At 40.1% G+C, this 19,912-nt stretch overlaps 1 protein-coding gene across 1 annotated transcript; it reads right to left on the bottom strand.

The window, feature by feature from the left end:
- Positions 1 to 768: 768 nt before the first annotated feature.
- Positions 769 to 19,046, bottom strand: BZW1 (basic leucine zipper and W2 domains 1). The gene is made up of 12 exons (XM_059053458.2): positions 18,598 to 19,046; positions 17,318 to 17,391; positions 14,816 to 14,992; positions 11,981 to 12,075; positions 10,887 to 10,952; positions 10,011 to 10,146; positions 9,166 to 9,275; positions 8,860 to 9,030; positions 8,261 to 8,407; positions 7,616 to 7,754; positions 5,919 to 6,041; positions 769 to 5,502 (listed from the first exon to the last, which is right to left on the bottom strand). Exons 2-12 carry the CDS (start codon positions 17,379 to 17,381, stop codon positions 5,471 to 5,473), a joined length of 1,260 nt encoding a protein of 419 aa, XP_058909441.1. The 5' UTR covers positions 17,382 to 17,391; positions 18,598 to 19,046; the 3' UTR covers positions 769 to 5,470.
- Positions 19,047 to 19,912: the final 866 nt, after the last annotated feature.

Below are 19,912 nucleotides of genomic sequence, written 5' to 3'. Positions count from 1 at the left end.
TCAGTCATAGCAACCCTAACCACGGGACAGAAATCTTGGATCCATCTTGTCTAAAGAAAGTTGCTTCTAAATATTTAAGTATTTGTAATTCACAGAACAGCCTTCATTCTACATGTAAACATCCCCCTCAGTTCATTTTTTCATACCTTCAACTTCTAAGCCAGGAAACACTGGATTTGTTCTCATTACTTCGCTTACTCAACTAAAACGTAATACTTACTACCTGACAAATATTGGATACTGGGTATATAGTGGTGAATGAGGGGAAAGCAGATTAAGTTTAAGAATTATGCAGGGCCCTCCAGGCAAAGGCAAATGCCTTAAAACAAACTACACTTGCATTTGAACACTACTCTAGCTATTAATAGATGCTGATGGCTCAAATTCAGGTGATGGCACTGGAGAGAAGTGATTTCAATAATTGGAATAGGCAGGATTTGATCTGTTAGGTGTGAGGGCTGAAAGGGAAGAGACTTGAAGCCTTCTGGAGAGGGTAAATGGCATTACATTTTACGAAGTGAAACACTGGCATTTTTTGAACATGTACGTGTTTGGATAGGAGTTTGAAGTACATGTGAGGCAAACAAAAGCAAACGTTGTTTGGAGAAAAAAAAAATTTCTGAGGGCACAGGCCTTTAGATGGTCAGTACTTTAAACACGAAGGCAAAACAGTAAGGACCAGGACAAGGACTGTTAACCAACTCCAGCACTCAAAGGTTATTAGCATACAACAACCAGTGCAAGTCATTGCTTTTCTCTTTACATTAATAAGGAGTCTCATGAAATTTTATTCAATTTCAAGGGTACAGACAAGAAGCAAATTTCACAAAGAAATAACGCAGCAATATAATTACTGGCTTGGATGGCTGTACTTGAGGTTGTTCAGAGTGCCAAGAACTATCTGGATTATCGGCTACCCAGTTTTCTCCATTCTTCAGCTTTTTGCCACATGAGGATCCATTAGTCCTAACTAGAATGGAAATGAGGTGTACTTACAGACATAATATTTTATTCTCAGGATGCCAGAAAATGCAGAACATCTTTCTGAAGTAATAGAGGCTTCAGTCTGTAAGTGGGTCACTTATTTCCCCAACAGGTTTACCTCTAAGTCAACTTGAAGCACAGCCTTCGGGATTTCAAGCTTAAAAAAATGGTTTAAACTATTTTCATCCTATTTTAAAATGGTTACACTGACTGGAAATTCCCTGAAATGAAACAGCTCAGTTGTATTTGATAACTTTGTAGCACCCCAAATTCATTACACACATTTAATGCATAGTTCCCAGACCTGCAGTAATACAACCATAACCATTCTAATCATATCATAGTTTAATAAGATATTGGTCCCTCTACGTAAAGTCTACAAAGCAAAGGACTGAGCAGATTTGTTGCCACGTCTCCTCTATGGCACTGTAGTAGGCACAAGCAGTTGAGCTTTTACTTTAACTAAGGTTATTAAGAGTTACTAGATTGACAGTGATAGAGTGAATTTGTAAAGTATACTCACCGTTTTTTCAATTCATTAAGAGGTGAAATAATCTTAGAATAAGGATAAAAGGATTGTAGGTGCATTGGAAAATTAAAATGAATGGATTTGATATGGCTGCTAATAGTCCATGGTTAAATAGAAGGAAAAAAGTGAGGAGGGAAAGGGAGTTTGGAAGCCTTTCTGATCCATACCAAATTTCATACAATTACGCATAAGATTGTGTTTAGGTACAAATCCACTGCAATTCAAGTTTTTAGACAGAGGCAATTATAAATTCATTATTTCGAACTCAAAAGTACTTATCACATCTTCTAGATCCCACTTAAATAAATTTCCTTAAAAACTTATTCTTAATAATATTTCAAACCACTAGGTTTCAGTAGGCTGGTGAATAGACATATCCTATATATCAGTACTAGAGGACTAATACTTTACATGAAAAATCATAGCAAGGCAGTTTACCAGAATTCTCATAGAAATGCACATTAGCCTATTTTACATGGCACGTGTAAATAGCATCTGAGGAAATTTTTACAAAGATAATTCAGTAGTCTAGGTAATAATGTACACTAGAACTTTGGCATCTATGTTACATTTTAAATCAACCAATGGTTCTATCAGTTCCTGCAAGCAGCCTACTTGAATATGACAGTCAACTCATCAGTAAAATTTCAATGCCATTTATCAATGTGTTATATAATGAACAACTTTAATTAAAATAAATCATTCACCTAGGATTTTAATTGATTTTTATAGATGAGAAGGAACCTGAATGATTCTATTTATGATACATTTATAAGTAAGAATCTGGCAAGACCTCCAAAGCCAATGGGAAATGATCTGTCTGATGCCTATGGTGGGAAGGGTATAAAGCACAGCTGTTATAAGATGGTGACTGGGAGCTTCCCTGGTGGCACAGTGGTTGAGAGTCCGCCTGACGATGCAGGGGACATGGGTTCGTGCCCCGGTCTGGGAGGATCCCACATGCCGCGGAGCGGCTGGGCCCATGAGCCGTGGCCACTGGGCCTGCGCGTCCGGAGCCTGTGCTCCGCAGCGGGAGAGGCCACAACAGTGAGAGGCCCGCGTACCGCAGGAAAAAAAAAAAAAAAAAAAAAAAAGATGGTGACTGGCAGAAAACAAAGTTCTTCTATTTTCTAGTGACCCTGGCAGAAAAAAATACTGCTTCAAGATTTGGACACACATAAAGATACATCTGCCAATGCAAATGTCTATCACTAGGCCCTTTTAAAAAAGATATATTAGGATCTGCATTCTCAAATGGGGGTGATGTCACCCCCAAGTAGGACCCAAAAACCCCTTACTCTTTTCATGTATAAAGCAGATATAATATATAGACAGCATATCTATATTAAAATTCACTGGGGGGAATTCCCTGGCAGTACAGTGGTTAGGACTCCATGCTTTCACTGCCAAGGACTGGGGTTCAATCCCTGGTTGGGGAACCGAGATCCCACAAGCTGTGTGGCGTGGCCAAAGAAATTCACTGGGGCACTATTAAAAAAAAAAAAAAGTTTAAAAGGCTTTGGGGCTGGGGTTGATGAAAAAAAGCTTTAAGAAACACTGAATTAGAAGTCAATCTCTCAGTCACATGCATTTCTTCTCCCCACCATCACTATGCTATGTCAAAATACCCTGTGGCATTTTTGGTTATTTGGAATTTTCATAAGAACATAATGTCTCTAGGACAATACTCCCAGAATAATTAAGAAATTTATCAGCTCTAAACACATTTAATTATGGCATCTGAGAGGAGACTTATCCTTAGAAACTGAGACCAAGTTAGGAAAATCAATTAACATTGATCATAATTACAAGTGCAATCTTAATTATATTAAGAATTACAGGTTTGAGGTTGGCACTGGCAGCTGAAATTCAAAATTCCCACTTAAAATTCAAAATGAAAATCTGCGAAGTCTTTTTAGAAACCATTCCCTTTCTTTACGCTATACTGTCACAGGTGACTTTATCCATTTACTATAATATTGTAGTAAGTAAAAACTACTTTGCCATGAAGGAAAAAACTGTGATCAGAGATCATAATGTAGTTCTGGAAGACTATACACTTTCACTATACACAGTATATAATAAGGTGCACTCCGTACTGCAGTAACATGCAATGATTTGGTTGTAGAAATGTTAATGTAGTTTCTGCTACATCAGAATTCTGTTAGGTGTTTACAGTTTGGGGGTCATAAGGATGAAAAGAGCAATTATTTAATGCTTACATAGTAGAGATGTCTGAATGCATAACATACAGTTACCAGTAGGCATTAACATGGAAATTACAAAAAAATTAAAAATTAAAGAAGATTAACCTATATAAACCTACGTGTAAGGATGGACTTTATTTTTTTTAAAAAAGTATTTTAAGGACTACAAATTACAAAGTAAAAGCAGATCACTATGTAGAAACCTACTGAATACATTTTGTCTGCACATGAAAGCTTTATCAAAGTCATAACAATTTCACCCCCTTCACAACGGTATCAGTTATAATGCTCTTCTTCATAAGGTTATTATACCTTTATTTCAAACTATATTACATGTTATTCCCCCAAGATAAACTTTTAAACACCTAATTTTTAGCTCCTAAGAATGGCACCTCTGAAAGGGGCAATTCCCACTCAGTCTCTAGTGGCATTATTCCAAGCTCATTTCTTTCACCAATCAAAAAAGCTTTCAAAATGCTCACTTTTAACATGAAATCTTTCCACCAAAAAGTGTGGCCACACTTTGTTTTCTAATGACTACATTTTATAAAGATGGGTAGCAGCAAGAAAATTAAGATGGAAATTAAAAGGCAGCCATTATATGGATCAACTGTACAGAAGAGATATTTGGCTCATGGCAATTTAAAATATTGGCAACTGGGGTAAATAGGCAGATGCTTGAGTCATATATTAATCTGTGAAGAGAATGAAGCTGGCCCAGTATGACCAAGTAGGATAATCATCATCACTGCACTTCATTCTTTGCAACAAATACTCTAAGCCAACAGGAAATATGAGTTATATTTAGAATCCCAATTAGAACATGCTAACCACTTTTCTTTCAACAATTTTCTGGGTTTAGTACAGTCATTTGCTTTACTTATACTGTTTTATGAGTCTTTTCTTACCAATCTAAGTGTATGACAACTGTAGAATACTTTAAACGACAAGGCTTTTCCAAGGTATATTTGAAAATGGCAGTATGAAAATATTCATTTGTTTTGTGTAGAAAGAAGCAAACTGAATGCAGAGGTTTCTCAATGGGTAAAAGCTCAACTTGTTTCTTCCCACCACCTCTGCCACATACAATTTTCCCAACACCTCACTTTCAAGTTTGTTCTCCATGGTTTCATTTTAAGGAATGAAAATCAGAGAGCAAACAAATGAGCTCAAGTACATCTGGGGTTAAAAATGCAAGAAAATATCAACATGCAAGCAGTGGTCCAAATACTCAAGATTCATGTTAATGAATCTAATTATTGTATATGAGATTTTCATTGATGAGCAGGGCTTCGGGCATACCAAATATCACACAAATCACTGCCTTCTGAGACTCTGGATACTTTTACAGTTTAATTTGCAAACAGAATTTTTATAACAAATTATTTTTAACCAAATCATATCTTGAAAACTGTTTATATAGAAAACCCAGGGAAAAAGTGAACTGTTCATTGTGGAAGGCCTTAAATTACATTATTACAGTAGAAAATACAGGAGGTAGAGGATAACTGAAAAGACTAATGCAACATTAGATTCAAATCTATAGCTCCTGTAGCTACTTAAAACATGGTTTTAGAAACTAAATCCAACATTTCCAGTAACCATAGAAACAGTTAAAATAAAATTTGCCATGAAAGCCCTTATATCATGCTTGATATAGGGAGGTAGGAAGATGTAAGAACCAGGACACATGAGACATGACATTTTATCTACAATTCCTGTTTGCTTTACTGAGGGTGTTGTTTCAAATTCAGTCACCTTCTTCAGCTTCAGACTCAGATTCTAGAAAAGGGGAAAAGTGCAGTCAAGCATTACATGGTATCAGAAAGCAAAACTTCTGTTTATAGATTTAAGGAATTTTATTAATAATGCTCTACTCAGGAGGGGGATATTAAATGTATTCATTTGTAAACCTCAAAATTCATAAATATTAACTATTCTCAAAATTTTCTAATTTCCTAAGAATGATAGTATTATGCCTAAGCCTTCAAAATACCCGAAGTCTAGTTTTCCTCACCTACTTTAAAATAATAAGTTTTTGCAGGTCTGTCATAAATGAACAAAAATCTGTACTCAGGTACAAAATGGTACCTGAATGAAAGAAGGCAACATGTATGGATGGACATACTCTTGGTCACATTAAGTTCTCAGGTTTTACCAAAAAAACCCCAAAAAACTGCTCAAATGAGAAGACTTACCTTCTTCAGCATTTTTGAGCCACTCTACAAACTTTTTCATCTGCTCAAGGAAGACACTTTTCCCCTTGGCAACATGTGCATCTTTATACCACTTCAGAATGGGTTCTTCACTCAGAACTTCAGCTATAAAAAAGAGAGCAACCTTTACATTCGTGGAGTTTTCATATAGTACTACTTTACCTAAGGCAGAGTTAGAAACCCCCTAAGGCAGTGGTCCTCAACCTTTCTGGCACCAGGGACCGGTTTTGTGGAAGACAGATTTTTCCATAGGGGGTGGGGGTGGAAGATATGGCTCAGGCGGTCACGCAAGCGAAGGGGGTGGCAGATGAAGCTTCGCTGGCTCGCCCGCTGCTCACCTCCCGCTGTGCGGCCTGGCTCCTGATGGGCCGCAGATTGGTAGCAGTCCGGGGGTTGGGGACCCCCTGCCCTAAGGTGCAAATGCCTTCATGGTAAAAAAGATCTCTCTGAAAAGCAAATATTTTGGTTGCTTACAAAATCAATCTGTATTCAGAACTCTCTCTTAACTGGTTTCTTCAATGAATTAAAATTTAAAGTAGAAAAGATGAAATGAGAACACTATATTAAGAAACTTTTTATCAACTTGTGGCCAGTGTATGAATCTACAAACAGGAAATCAACCTTATTAAACCAGTGATTCTTTCAACTGAAGGCAGTTTTATCCCTTGGGGACACTGGACAATGTCTACAGACATTCTTGGTTGTTACACTGGGGAGAGGTGCTACTGGCACCTATTGGGCTGATGCCAGGGATGCTGTTAAACACTCTACAGTGCACAGGACAGTCACCTACAAAATAGTTATCCGGCCCAAAATAGTAGTACCAAGGTTGAGAAATCGTGTGATAAATGATCAGGGATATCTGATAGATAATTCTTTAATTTTTTTTTTTTTAGGTGTGAAATGGTACTGTGATTTTTAAAAGTCCATGTGTTTTATAGATAAAATTAAAAGTTAATTACTAACTTTTCCAGAATTAAATGAAGACTTCTAAGATTTCTAAACAATCTGAGTGGAGGTATAGATACTTTAAAGAAACCTAACCACAAGTTGATAATCACTGAAGCACAGGGTACTTGGAGTTCATTACCCTATCCTTTAAAAAACAAAACAGGGCTTCCCTGGTGGTGCAGTGGTTGAGAGTCTGCCTGCCAATGCAGGGGATGCGGGTCCGTGCCCCGGTCCGGGAAGATCCCACATGCCGCGGAGTGGCTGGACTGTGAGCCATGGCCGCTGAGCCTGCACGTCCGGAGCCTGTGCTCCGCAACGGGAGAGGCCACAACAGTGAGAGGCCCACGTACCGCAAAAAAAAAAAAAAAAAAAAAAAAAGTAAATAATAAAAAAAAAAAACACAAAACCTGGGGATGCAGGTAGACCTCTAAGTTTAAAATATGGGAACCAACAAAATCAACTGTCTGGGGTAGAGGACTGGGGGAGTATAGGAGGCAAAGTTTGAGGCCTCATCAAGAAGGCTTTAGATTTTAACTTGTTAATAAGCTTTAGAGATGTTTTAAAGATAATGCACTCAAAAGTAACTAATTAAATCAGAGACAAGTCAGTCCTGTTATTAGAGTAAAATATTTTAGGGTGCTGATGTTCAGAGAACTACTCATTAGAATTATTTTGTGTTTTCTAGGATATTTGTCAAATGTATTCACAAAATTCAAAATTTAAATTACCTTTATAAAAAAGCACCACTATTTTCTGGAAGGCTTTCATGAAATGAATGTTGTCATAGCAATACTCCTGAATCTTCAGTAACAGAGTCAGCTCAGACTGACCTTGAGTTGTAAAGGCAGCAAGTAGAGGGCTGTATTGCTTTTAAAGGGAAGGGAGAAAAGATTTAGTCATTTAGTACAATGACCATCTACTATAAATTCCTAAGACATAACATAACTCATCTTTTATAATCACTGTGAATTATATTCTATTTAGTGGAAGTTAAAAAAAAGAGTAAAGCAGAAAAATTAAGCATTTAAATCAAAAAAGCAATACTACACCAAGGATTCCAGATAATTGTGAATACAATGTTAATATTTTAAAGAGAAAAAAAAGAATCCTCCTGTTTTCCAATATTCTCTCAAAAGCAAAGACCAAATTACAGGTTTAATCTACTTTTAAACATGTATTTGTTTTTAACTTGAAAGCCCAAATCAGACTTTTTAAAAGGTTATCTATCATCAATAGTGAATATGTTATTTGTCTACTTACTGGTGGTTTATCCCCAGGAAGCACAGGATGTGATAAATCTTTTCAGAAAAGTACACTGACAGTTCACTTATCCCCACTTACAAGACTGTTTTATCAAGGCACAGTGCTAATACCTTCAAGTGCTTGATGGCTTGCTCTGCTACAAGCTCCTCTTTTTTGTTCCATTCCACGGTGCTCATTACACTGGACCACACTATTCCGATGACAACTGGTTCTGGGATGTTGTTTTTTTTCATCTCCTCCTTGACATACAAAATTATCTGCAAAAGAATCCAAATTTAGTACAGAAATAAGTTTGATATGTAGATACTACACACATGAAACTTAGACCTTTCACAAAAGCATAAACACCTTTCCATGCCACTAGCAATGACCAGGAGACCATATAAAATCACAGAACTTTTAGAACGAGAAGGTATGGACTTCTAGTTCAAAGCCTGTATTACACATAGGCAAACTACCTAGGGAAAAGACCAAGACGGAGACAGAAGGTCTGTCTATTGGCTTGCACCTTACAAAAATCCCCAAGTATTATGATTTCTGGGTACCCATAAGGCAATGAATATGAAAAAGATTAAGGCAAAGCCCCAGCATAACATTCTATAGCTATTAAAACTCACTGGTGAAATACTTTAAAGTTTCTGAAATGAGTAAAAATTTTCTTTGCCAGAAACTTGGCCATATAAAGATAGTTTAAGTAAGAATATCTCACATCCTTAAATGGATCACCACGGGACATCTGTTCTTGAAGTTCTTTCTGGAGTTCCTTACGAGCTCCTATGGTTTGCTGATTCCGAACATACTCTGAAAGCTCTTTCAAGCCTGCCTCAGTAAAATACTTTGTGAAGTGTTCAACGCTTTGTTTATTGGCAGGAAAAAGTTCCTGAAAGGAGAATTTAATCTGGTTAAATGGTCTTCAAATCAGATAAAGAAAAACACTTTTCCTCTTTTCACAGATTAAAAATGGGAAAGTTGCCTATTAAGCTTTCAAGACTGTGAAGAATGAAAAGTTACAAACCATCAGTCTGTTATCCATGCTCACTTTCCGAAGACTTGCAGCTACTGCATTGATATCTTTTTCATTTATCCATGATTTAAAGAGCTTTACAGCAAAAGCTGCTGAAACCCCTGTAGAAAAACAGAGCTTACTTAACAGAAGTACCTTCCTGGATTTCAATGACTATCTCCCATTTCCTCCCCCTGAGGTTCCACCACACAGGATTATTCACTTTATCCCCAAGCTTACCCCTGAACTTCCCGCCACTGCTTACCTTTCTACTCTACCATTTGCCAGTTGTGTACTGTTAGTCAAGTTAAACTGTTTTCTGATGTGTAAAATGAGAGTAACAATTCTTACACTCGACAGGGTTGTTGTGAGAATAAAAATAAGGCATGTTAAATAATTCAGTACTCTAAGCAATAAAAAAGTTAGCTTTTAAATTACTGTACAGAATAATTTAACTATGGAAATCACAAAAGGGAACTTATTTTCTTTTTCAGCTTGCCATTTTCCCCTTTTTCTCTACTCAAGATGTTCCCAAGTTTCCCAGTTGGGATTAATCTCTCTCTGGGTTTCCACAGCATTTCTATTTTTACTTTACAATCAATCACATTTTGTCTAGACCCTGGATATTTGCTGTATGTCTATAGAAATTCGTTAAGCCTAAATGCCAAAGGTATACATTAAATAACTAATGAGTTGAAATGAACCAATTTAAGGATATTAGTTAAAAAAACTAAGACTATCACACAAGTCAAATCTACATAAAATATATCTTAACTTTCCTATCAGTTCATATTTCAGGCTCTTATCTACCCCACTCTCAGCCAACTAAAGATCATCCTTTACTAAAGGTTGATTACCTTCTTTAACCAAATTCTCATTATAAAGGCTATTAAGAATGGATGCGTTAAGTGTTCCATTAGCCAGAAGAACACCAGTCAACATAGCCAGCTTGTTCCTCTCCGACTCTGAAAAACCCTTTAAGAACAGCAGCAGCTATAAAAGTAAATAGTTAAGGGTTAAAAGAGCAAATGCATTATATAAATAGAAGCAGTAAAGCATATTATAATGGTTAAAACTGCGGGCTCTGGGGCCTAACCATCCAAGTTTATATCTTGGTTATAATACTCACTAGCTGAGTGACCTTGGGCAAGATACTTAACCTCCAGGGGACACGGGTTCATGCCCCGGTCCGGGAAGATCCCACATGCTGCGGAGCGGACAGACCACAACAGTGAGAGGCCCGCGTACCGCGCAAAAAAAAAAAAAAAGATACTTAACCTCTGTCTCAGTCTTCTCATATGTAGATGTGGATAATAAAACTTGTTTCATGGGGCTTTTGAGAATATTAAATGAGTTAATAATTAAGACAGTGTCTCATATTCATTAAGTGTTACTATTAACCTTACCAAATTTTCTGTGCACCTATATGTAGAATATCTAAGACTCAGAGAGCATGTATGTTAAATTTCTCTTTGTCAATGTGTTTAGCTCTGATCTGCTACTGTCTTCTAAACAAACCCCACTTGGATTTTAACCCCTTTGCCACTTGTTTGGATATAGAGCTAAGAAACAGTATACAGCAAATTACAAAATGATACACCCCCAAACTTCATTTCAAAGACAGCCTACCTAAATATCTAAAATTATCTCAAATCCGTGGCAGAATCAGAATTTAACATTCCCTTCTCTGACCCCAACCTTTTGTTTTCCACAAAGCATACTGCTGCTCATACCTTTTTAACTTCATCTTCAAAACCTTTCTCCAGGTATTTGTAGCGCCTGATTAACTTGTTAAAAACCTGTAAGAATAGTAAAGGAACTGAATGATAACCTCACACCTAAAAATGTCAGATTCCCAAAAGATCTAAGTCAGGGCAGCTAAAACCTCTCCACAGTATGTCCAGAATAGCAGAGAAGTGAACCTTTCATCAGATGTTTCAACCAGCTTGGGAAGCCTGTCAATTCCCAAATCCTACAATATACCAATACTGTTAACACTTTAACCGCCACCCTGCAATAGATTTTATTGCCAAATATCAAAGCATGGACTAATTATTGCTCAAATACAAGTCATTTACCCATTTGTACGATATTAACAGAACAGGATCATAAAATATAGTTCTACTTTCCTAATGACATAGACAACAATCCCTAGATTAGATGCATTTTAATTCTTTGCTTACAGTAACACAAGCATGACTATGTATGCAACTTTCAAATGAGATTTTGACTGGTAAAGAAGCTAATCTGCCTACAACTCATTCACCTTTAAAAAGCTATATGCAGGGCTTCCCTGGTGGCGCAGTGGTTGAGAGTCCGCCTGCCGATGCAGGGGACACGGGTTCGTGCCCTGGTCCGGGAAGATCCCACATGCCGCGGAGCGGCTGAGCCCGTGAGCCATGGCCGCTGAGCCTGCGCGTCCGGAGCCTGTGCTCCGCAACGGGAGAGGCCACAACAGTGAGAGACCCGTGTACCGCAAAAAAACCAAAAAAAAAAAAAACAAAAAAAAGCTATATGCAGAATAATTTAGTGATGAAAATCACTACAGGGAACTGATTTTCCTTTTTCAGCTTGACTTTTTCCCCTAAAAAATGGATTTAGAGGGACAAATAGGAAAAGGAGAGCTGATTCAATTTTTTTCTATTTTGTTTTCCTCAGCACATTTTTAAGTTCCTAAACCATCATATTGCACACCCAGAACACCTCTAAACCTTCAGCTCAGATTCCTTCAACCTGCTACCAGCAATCTCTTAAAAGCAGACTATTCCTTAAACATTAGTTAGATGGATAACAGCTAACTGAAATAATTATGTAAAGTTTAATTTACCTGAGCAAATGCTTGCATGGTCTCTAGGTCTTCTTGTGCTGCGAACACACAGACATCTGTACGCATCATGTCATCTGCCAGTGTACCACCTGGGGCTAAGGTATATTTTACAAAAAATTTGCAACGATCTTCATTAAAAATTAGTAATTATTTCAATCTTACTTTCTTTTAAACTTTAACTTAACTTTTTATTTTTATGTTACAGGTGTACAACATTATAGTTCAACCTCTGTATATACTAGTCAATCTTATTTTCTGTAAGGATTCTCATTATAAAATAAACTGATAAAAATTCTGAGATGATTTGAAAGCAAAGTCAATTTCTCAGTAGGAACATGGCTGGTTGGTTCAATACGTGTGAACAAAGTGAAAACAATTTACTGGAATAAATAAAATAACCCTCTTCAGCAACTCAATGAAACTCACTCACTGCATTAATTCAGCAGTGCCAAATCTATCACTCAAGTGGAGATGTTCAGAGTTGGTTCTGACTTTACATACAGAAAACCTTTCATAAACTTCCAAAGAGGCTGGGCTATAAAAACCTGCAAGTTAGAGACTTTATCTTTTAGATACATTTGTAAGTATTTATGGATAAAATGATGTCTGACGTACACTTTAAAATACAGGGGAGGGGAGATGAAGTCGGTGGGGTAATAGATGAAGAAAGATTGTAAAAAAATTGCCTAAGTTGGGTAGCAGATTGTTAGTTTATTACACTATTCTCTCCAGGATATGTTTGAAAATCTCCTTATTAAAAATGATCCTTTAAAAAGAATTTTAAAAAGCGGCTTATTGATAGCAGTATTATGAATAGAAAATAGGTATGTTTCCCATTTCTTACTACAAACGATACTACAATAAAGGAGATACTCATCTGACTAGGCATTAGAACATATGAACATTTAATTTCCCATTCCACCACTGAGCAATTGTTTGATCACATGCAAGCTACTGAAGCCTCTCTAAGCCTCCATCTTGCATGTATACAAATAGAGTTCTGATTCTATCAGCTTGGCCGAGGTTCAATACACTGTTACTGTGAAAACATTTTGGAATACTTTAAAGAGCCACGGAAATGAAATTACCAGTATCCTTTAAAAATATATAACTAAGTAGCACATTCTATTAAGATAGTCTGAGCCATTGAGGGTGGAGGCAGGAGTAAATCAGCAGGGCTATGGGTAGAAATATAATGTGAGCACATAATGTAACTTCGAATCTTCTAGTAGCCATATTAAAAATAAAAGGTGAGGGGCTTCCCTGGTGGCGCAGTGGTCAAGAATCCACCTGCCAACACAGGGGACACAGGTTCAAGCCTCGGCCAGGAAGATCCCACATGCCACGGACCAACTAAGCCCATGTGCCACAACTACTGAGCCTGTACTCTAGAGCCCGCAAGCCACAACTACTGAGCCCCTGAGCCACAACTACTGAAGCCCACGCACCTAGAGCCCATGCTCTGCAACAAGAGAAGCCACCGCAATAAGAAGCTTGCGCACCACAACGAAGAGTAGCCCCTGCTCACCGCAACTAGAGAAAGCCCGTGCACTGCAACAAAGACCCAACACAGCCAAAAATAAATAAATAAATAAATAGTGAAACTATTTTGATATACTTTAACCCAACACATCAAAAATATTGATTTTAACACTTCAGTATTCAAAGTATTAGAGATATCTTACATTCTTTTTAGCATTGTCTTTAAAATCCAATGTGTATTTTACATTTTCAGTACCTCTGAATTTGTACTAGCCACATTCTAAGTGATTGATAACCACAAGTGGCTAGTGGCTAATACATAGAAGAGTGCAGGATTAGAGTCTTCAGGTACAGAGCTGTCCTGAATTGGTTCCAGGACTGTCGTGGATACCAGAATCTGCAGATGCTCAAGTCCCTTACATGAAAGGGCATAGTATTTACATATAACCTACACATATCCTTATGTATATTTTAAACAGTCTCTAGGTTACTTATAAAACAGAATATGATGTAAATGCTACATAGTTACTGGAGTATGGGAAATGCAAGTTTTGCTTTTGGGAACATTCTGGACAATCCCCCACCACCACTCCGGGGAATATTTTTGATCCACAGTTGGCTGAATCCGTGGTTGCAGAACCCTCGGATACGAGGGTTAAATTTATAAAGTATTTGGTAAGACAGAAAAAGAGATAGGGATTTCTTCATTAACTGAGAGTATACAAACACAAGTTGGAAAAATCACTGATGGAAGACACTGTTGGGACTTATATGTCAGACAAGTCTTCCCTAAATGTTATGGTTCTGTAATGGATTTCAAATATAAAGCCAGGGCTTCCCTGGTGGCGCAGTGGTTGAGAATCTGCCTGCTAATGCAGGGGACACGGGTTCGAGCTCTGGTCTGGGAAGATCCCACATGCCGTGGAGCAACTAGGCCCATGAGCCGCAACTACTGAGCCTGCGCGTCTGGAGCCTGTGCTCCGCAACAAGAGAGGCTGCGATAGTAAGAGGCCCGTGCACCACGATGAAGAGTGGCCCATGCTTGCCACAGCTAGAGAAAGCCCTCGCACAGAAACGAAGACCTGACACAGCAAAAGTAAATAAATAAAATTAATAAAAACTCCTACCCACAACATCTTCTTAAAAAAAAAAAAAAAATATATATATATATATATATAAAACTAGACAGAGCAAGGCAATTGGCAAATTTACTATAATTTGAGAAGAAAAAAATGGGAAAATCCTGGTTAAAAAAAAAAGCCACCCTGATTTGATAGGTCTGTCAAATAGTTCATATTCTGGATTCTACATAATCCCCAAACAACACACTTCCCACAAGACCCAGACACTTACCCAGCATTCCACCGGCCACCAGAATGTCAAAGAGTGTTTCTGCATATCGGCGGTAATCAAGTTTTGCTCCAGAAGCATCAAGAAACTTTGCTACTGCTTCCAAATCAGTACCAGTTTCAGTTAAGCCTTGAATAATGCAGTCTTGAAACTGAGTAGGGTCAAACCTCTCTTTTTCATCTGGGGGAAAACCCCAAAACATTTAGTTTTAAAAGACTTACTAAAATACCATGAAACCACAACCTTATGAAGCTATAACTACTGAAAAAGTTAACCACATTCATCACAATTTCATTTATTTCAATAGCTGGAAAAAACGAACACTACCTAGATTACCCAAGACCTGCAACACAAGTAAACACAACAGGAGACTAAACACACATGCTTTGCAAGTTGCACCTCTACAAGTGCAAGGCAGGACTGCCTATCGTAAGAAGTGTGTGGCTTTTCTACCACTATTTTTTTCACAGAAGTCTCCTAAGTGAGCTAAATGAGCTGGTGTTCCTACTGCCAGGTTACAATTTCCACCTGAAATGCTCTTCCATTGCCTCTGAGCTTTTCTGAAATTTAGGGTATCTTCTATACCTCAGGTAAACTTCATTCCTGAGTGAAAGGGAGCTCTTGATTTTCTTTAAAAGTGCCCATAACACTTTCTGCTTAAAAAAAAAAAAAATCACTCGTTTAATACTTATTAAGGTAATCTTTAGAAAGTACATTTACTGAGTATCCAATACATGTCATGTAGCAGTTATGAGTAAGGGCTCTGGATTCAAACTGCCTGATTCAAATCGAGATCACCGAGCTTCCCTGGTGGCGCAGTGGTTGAGAGTCCGCCTGCCGATGCAGGGGACATGGGTTCGTGCCCCGGTCCGGGAGGATCCCACATGCCGCGCAGCGGCTAGGCCCGTTTGCCATGGCCGCTGAGCCTGCGCATCCGGAGCCTGTGCTCCACAACGGGAGAAGCCACGGCAATGAGAGGCCCGCGTACCGCAAACACAAACAAACAAAAAAACCCAAAACAAATCGAGATCACCGCTTAACTGTCTGAATTTGAGCAATTGGCCCCATTCTTCATGTCTGAATTTCCCTATGGTAAAGTGGTGATTAAGAGTAGGACCTATCTCATAAAGTTGTTGTGAATATTAAATGACATAAATAAAATATAAAGCACTCTAAAAACTGCCTTGGGTACATACCTAGCCTTTACTGTGCTGCTATCACACACTCCAGGGTAGGGTTTGATTTCCCTATCTAGGTTAGATTATATCTTAATTTCTACACAGCACTAGGGTGACCAACTCTTCCCTGTTTGCTTAGGACTTTCTTGTTTTTAGCACTGAATGGATCTGTGTCCTGGAACTCTATTCAGTCCCACGCAAATTGGGATGGTTGTTCACCATACCCAGGACCCAATCATCAAGAACTAGGAGGCCATGAGTGATCTCAATCTGGAACTGGGGAAGTGACACCTCTTCCTGGTACTAACAACAATAATAAAATTACTTGATACTATATTTACACAAAGGCAGTATCAGTAATCCACATAACTTGAGGATACAGAGTTTTCCATGACTGCAGAATTGCTCTGGTTCCCAACTTCTATGCCTCCTCTTGAGAAAATTTACTGACTTAAATCTAAATGAATCTGCAAAGACTAGAATCCAATTACTCCTTGGTCTCCCTGCTGTAAGGGGGCAGGCTACAATCAGATCATAAAAGATTCTGTAATATATATTTCAAAGTGTCTGCCACTCAGGATAGAAAAACACAATTTATAACGAGTAGCCTACCCAGTTCTCTATTTCCTAAAAGTTTCCTGTAAAATAAGGTCAATATGTGCTTTTGAGCAACAACACTGAAAAGTGTAGGGGTAAAATATTAAACCCAATACAAAATATATCTGAGACCACATCTCATTTAACTGTGTGTCCCTAGTGCAGTACCTTGCTACAGAATTCAATATTCATCGAAGTACCTGATAATACACAGAAGTAGTTAATATAATTCTCATAGTTTTCTTACTAAGTCTGTGAGGGAATAGTTTCAAAAGACAATGCAATGTGAACTCTGTTCCATAATTAACTTCCATGGGTTAAAGTCTGATTTTTCTCCCACAAATGTTCACAAAGTTTTGGTGAAACTAGTAGTCACATTAGGAGCTCTCCTTTTATAAATTAACCTTTTCCCTCAAGCAAAAGTTTCCTTAAATGAAATTTAGCGAGTGAAAATGCAGCCCGTAATTTCTTTTTTTTAGAGGCACTTTATCTGCACAACAAAAACATCATTCACTAGCCTGCTTAGATACATATATGTTGATACCAAAAGTCTTAAAGGTAGTACAAATATTAGGGGTATATCTGAAATGGCAGTCAACCAGAAATTCAAGTTCCTTTTGGTACTTTCTCTTTAGGTTTTAATGCTAAGCAACAGCTTGCCAGAGGAACCAAGACATAAAAGTTATTTTGGAGGTCTGAAGAGAGAGATTATTAAAATATAAATATTTACCTCTTTTTCTGGTTTTAAAACGCTGGCCTGATAGCGTTGGCTTTTGCTGCTTTTGATTATTCATAAAAGACACCCTAGGGAGTAAAAATAAGGCCGTAAAAATATCAGTGCCATAACATCCATTTTAAAAACAAAGCATCAAATCCTGGCCTAGTCACATGTAAACCACATAGAACATACACTTCCAGCCTAGCAAGAGACCTGGGGAAGGCACACAGAATTACCTTTGCTTGAATTAAACTTAAGTTCAAAACCTGCATTTCTCCCTACACAAAACCCTTTAAAGATGAAATATGAAGCACACTTTTAAATGACTTTTCAGCGCCACAGCGACTAGTGGCAAATCACCCACCATAAACAGAGTTTAGTCTCTTCCTCTTTAAATTCGCCTACATCTTCCACCACTCCGAGCACCACAGAGGACTAACAGAGATGACCACCACAGTCAGGAGGTATCCAAAATATGCATGTCAATTTAAAGCCGCGATCAGAGGGCGAATCCCTTCATCGAGGGGCCTCGTTATGAGGAGCACTACCCTACTCTGAAGTCGTGCCCGTGACCGCAGCGTCCGCTTGCACCACTCCAGCCTGAGAAAGGGGCTGAGAGCCGGCCTAGCCTCCTCCGCCCCAAACCTTACAATACAAGCCGCCTCCCTGGGCACGTGTCTCCCCATCCAACCCTTCCCGTGCCTCCCGCCCAGGACTCCCTTGGGCACGGCGGGGAGCCGGAGGGGCTGCTCCTCGCCCTCAGCCCCCTCTCTACTGATCCCGTTGTTGGCGGTGGCGGCCGCTGCAGCGAGCGGACCACAGGCGCCGAGGCGCTTCGCGGCTGGGGCCCAGCCGCCCCGTACATCCGCCCTCCTCCCGCGAAAGCAGCGGCGGCGGAGGCGGCCGCAGTGGTGGTGGCGGCTCCTCCGCCCCGCCCGCCCAAACCCCCCACGCGTACACCACCCAACAGAGGCCGCGGCCGCTTTGTTACCCAGGCCGGGCAGGGCCGCAGGGGGACCTGCTCAGCCCACTGCCTCCGCGCCTCCGACTGTGGCGCCACGGGGCACACTCGGGCCCCACGTTCCGGCCCGGACACCCGCCCCTCGGCCTCCCTGCTGAAGCAGCGGCCTCGACCTCTGAATCCCGGGGCCGGATCTGATCCGGCCTCATGCGGCGGCCTCCGCCCGAGCCCATCCAAACCGGGCCGCACAGGACCTGCCGCCTCCCTCATCCTCTGCCCAGCGACTACGGGCCGCAACCTCGGCCCGAGACGAGCGGGCCCCGCGCCTCACCGAATTTAAGGCGAAGAGAAAAGAGCCAGAAATCCCGGAGGTGGCGGCAACTGCGGCGGTATCTCCTCTGCGACCGGAACTAACGAGAGGAGGGGAGGAGGAGGGAAGAGGTGCCACCCCCGCCCCGGCCGGTCTCCTATCGCGAGATTTCTTCCTCTGGTGCTCTGCCCACCCCTCCCTGATGGGGGCTTCGGGGCGTAGGGTAGGAAAGGAGGAAAAGGAAGCGAAGAGGATTTTCAAAGGTTCTCTGTTCCTCTATTGGATTCCAGATTTCCCGGACACTTAGCCTAGACTAGCTCATCTTTCTTCCATCGCCGTGTCCTCTGGCCTCTTAGTTAGCCCATGGAGGAGTTAGGAGAACGAACATCCCCCACCACCCCTGCCAGTGTCGAGGAAGTTGGACACGTCCGGCCTGAGTCCCTTCCCCACCGAGTCCCCCCACCCCCCACGCCCCACTAGCGCCGGAAGTCGAAGTCCGAGGGCTGGGGGTGCCAGGGCCCTTCGTGGGCGTAGCCCGAGTTTGCTAAGGGGTGCATGCATGGTCTCTACTCCTGCTGGGCTTGGCAGCACTTGCTCAGGCTAAGTACGAAGCGGGGCAACATTGCTCTGCGGTGCTGGCTGGGTGCGGTTGTGCACTGCCCCTCTTAGGAGCAAGGAAAATCCAGATAGGGGTCGGAAGGAAGTTCGGCCCTCCGACTGCGGCCGCCATCCTTGCAGTGGTCTTGGTAGTTCCATCCTGAGTATGATGGTTGTGGGAACTTGGAGACCATCAGAATCGTCTGGAGGACTTGTTAAAACACCTTGCTGAGCTTCGCCTGAATTAGGTAGATCTGGTGTGGGACCCAAGAATGTGCATTTCTAACAAGGTCCCTGTGATGCTTGATACTGCCAGTCTAGGGACCTCATGTGTGAATCACTGAATTAGAGGATGTATCATCAGAAAGCTGGGGGACAAAAAGTGCGAAAAGCACTGTGGACGTTATAAACCTGTACAAATAGCGATGCACAGTGTCTCCAGGATCTAGTCTCATATTTTTATTCCGTTTGTACCTTAGTTGTTTACCTCTCCATCTGCTTCCTTACTCTCCTACTACCAGAGAAACCCTAAAAACAGGGTTTGTCCCTAAAATCACCTTTCTTGGACCCTGCTTTTCCTCCTTATCAAACATTTGGTAAATTAGTTTGTTTTAGTTGATTTATTTTTCCTTAACAATCTGATCTTTGCCCCATGCTCCTCCCAACTTCATGGAAAATTACTTTCTCAGAGTTCTTTCCCAGAATTATTGCCAAATCCAGTGATTCTTTCAATCTTGAG

Source organism: Kogia breviceps, chromosome 2, assembly GCF_026419965.1.
Source record: "Kogia breviceps isolate mKogBre1 chromosome 2, mKogBre1 haplotype 1, whole genome shotgun sequence".
NCBI lineage: Eukaryota > Metazoa > Chordata > Mammalia > Artiodactyla > Physeteridae > Kogia > Kogia breviceps.
This window is presented reverse-complemented; position numbering and strand designations above follow the sequence as displayed.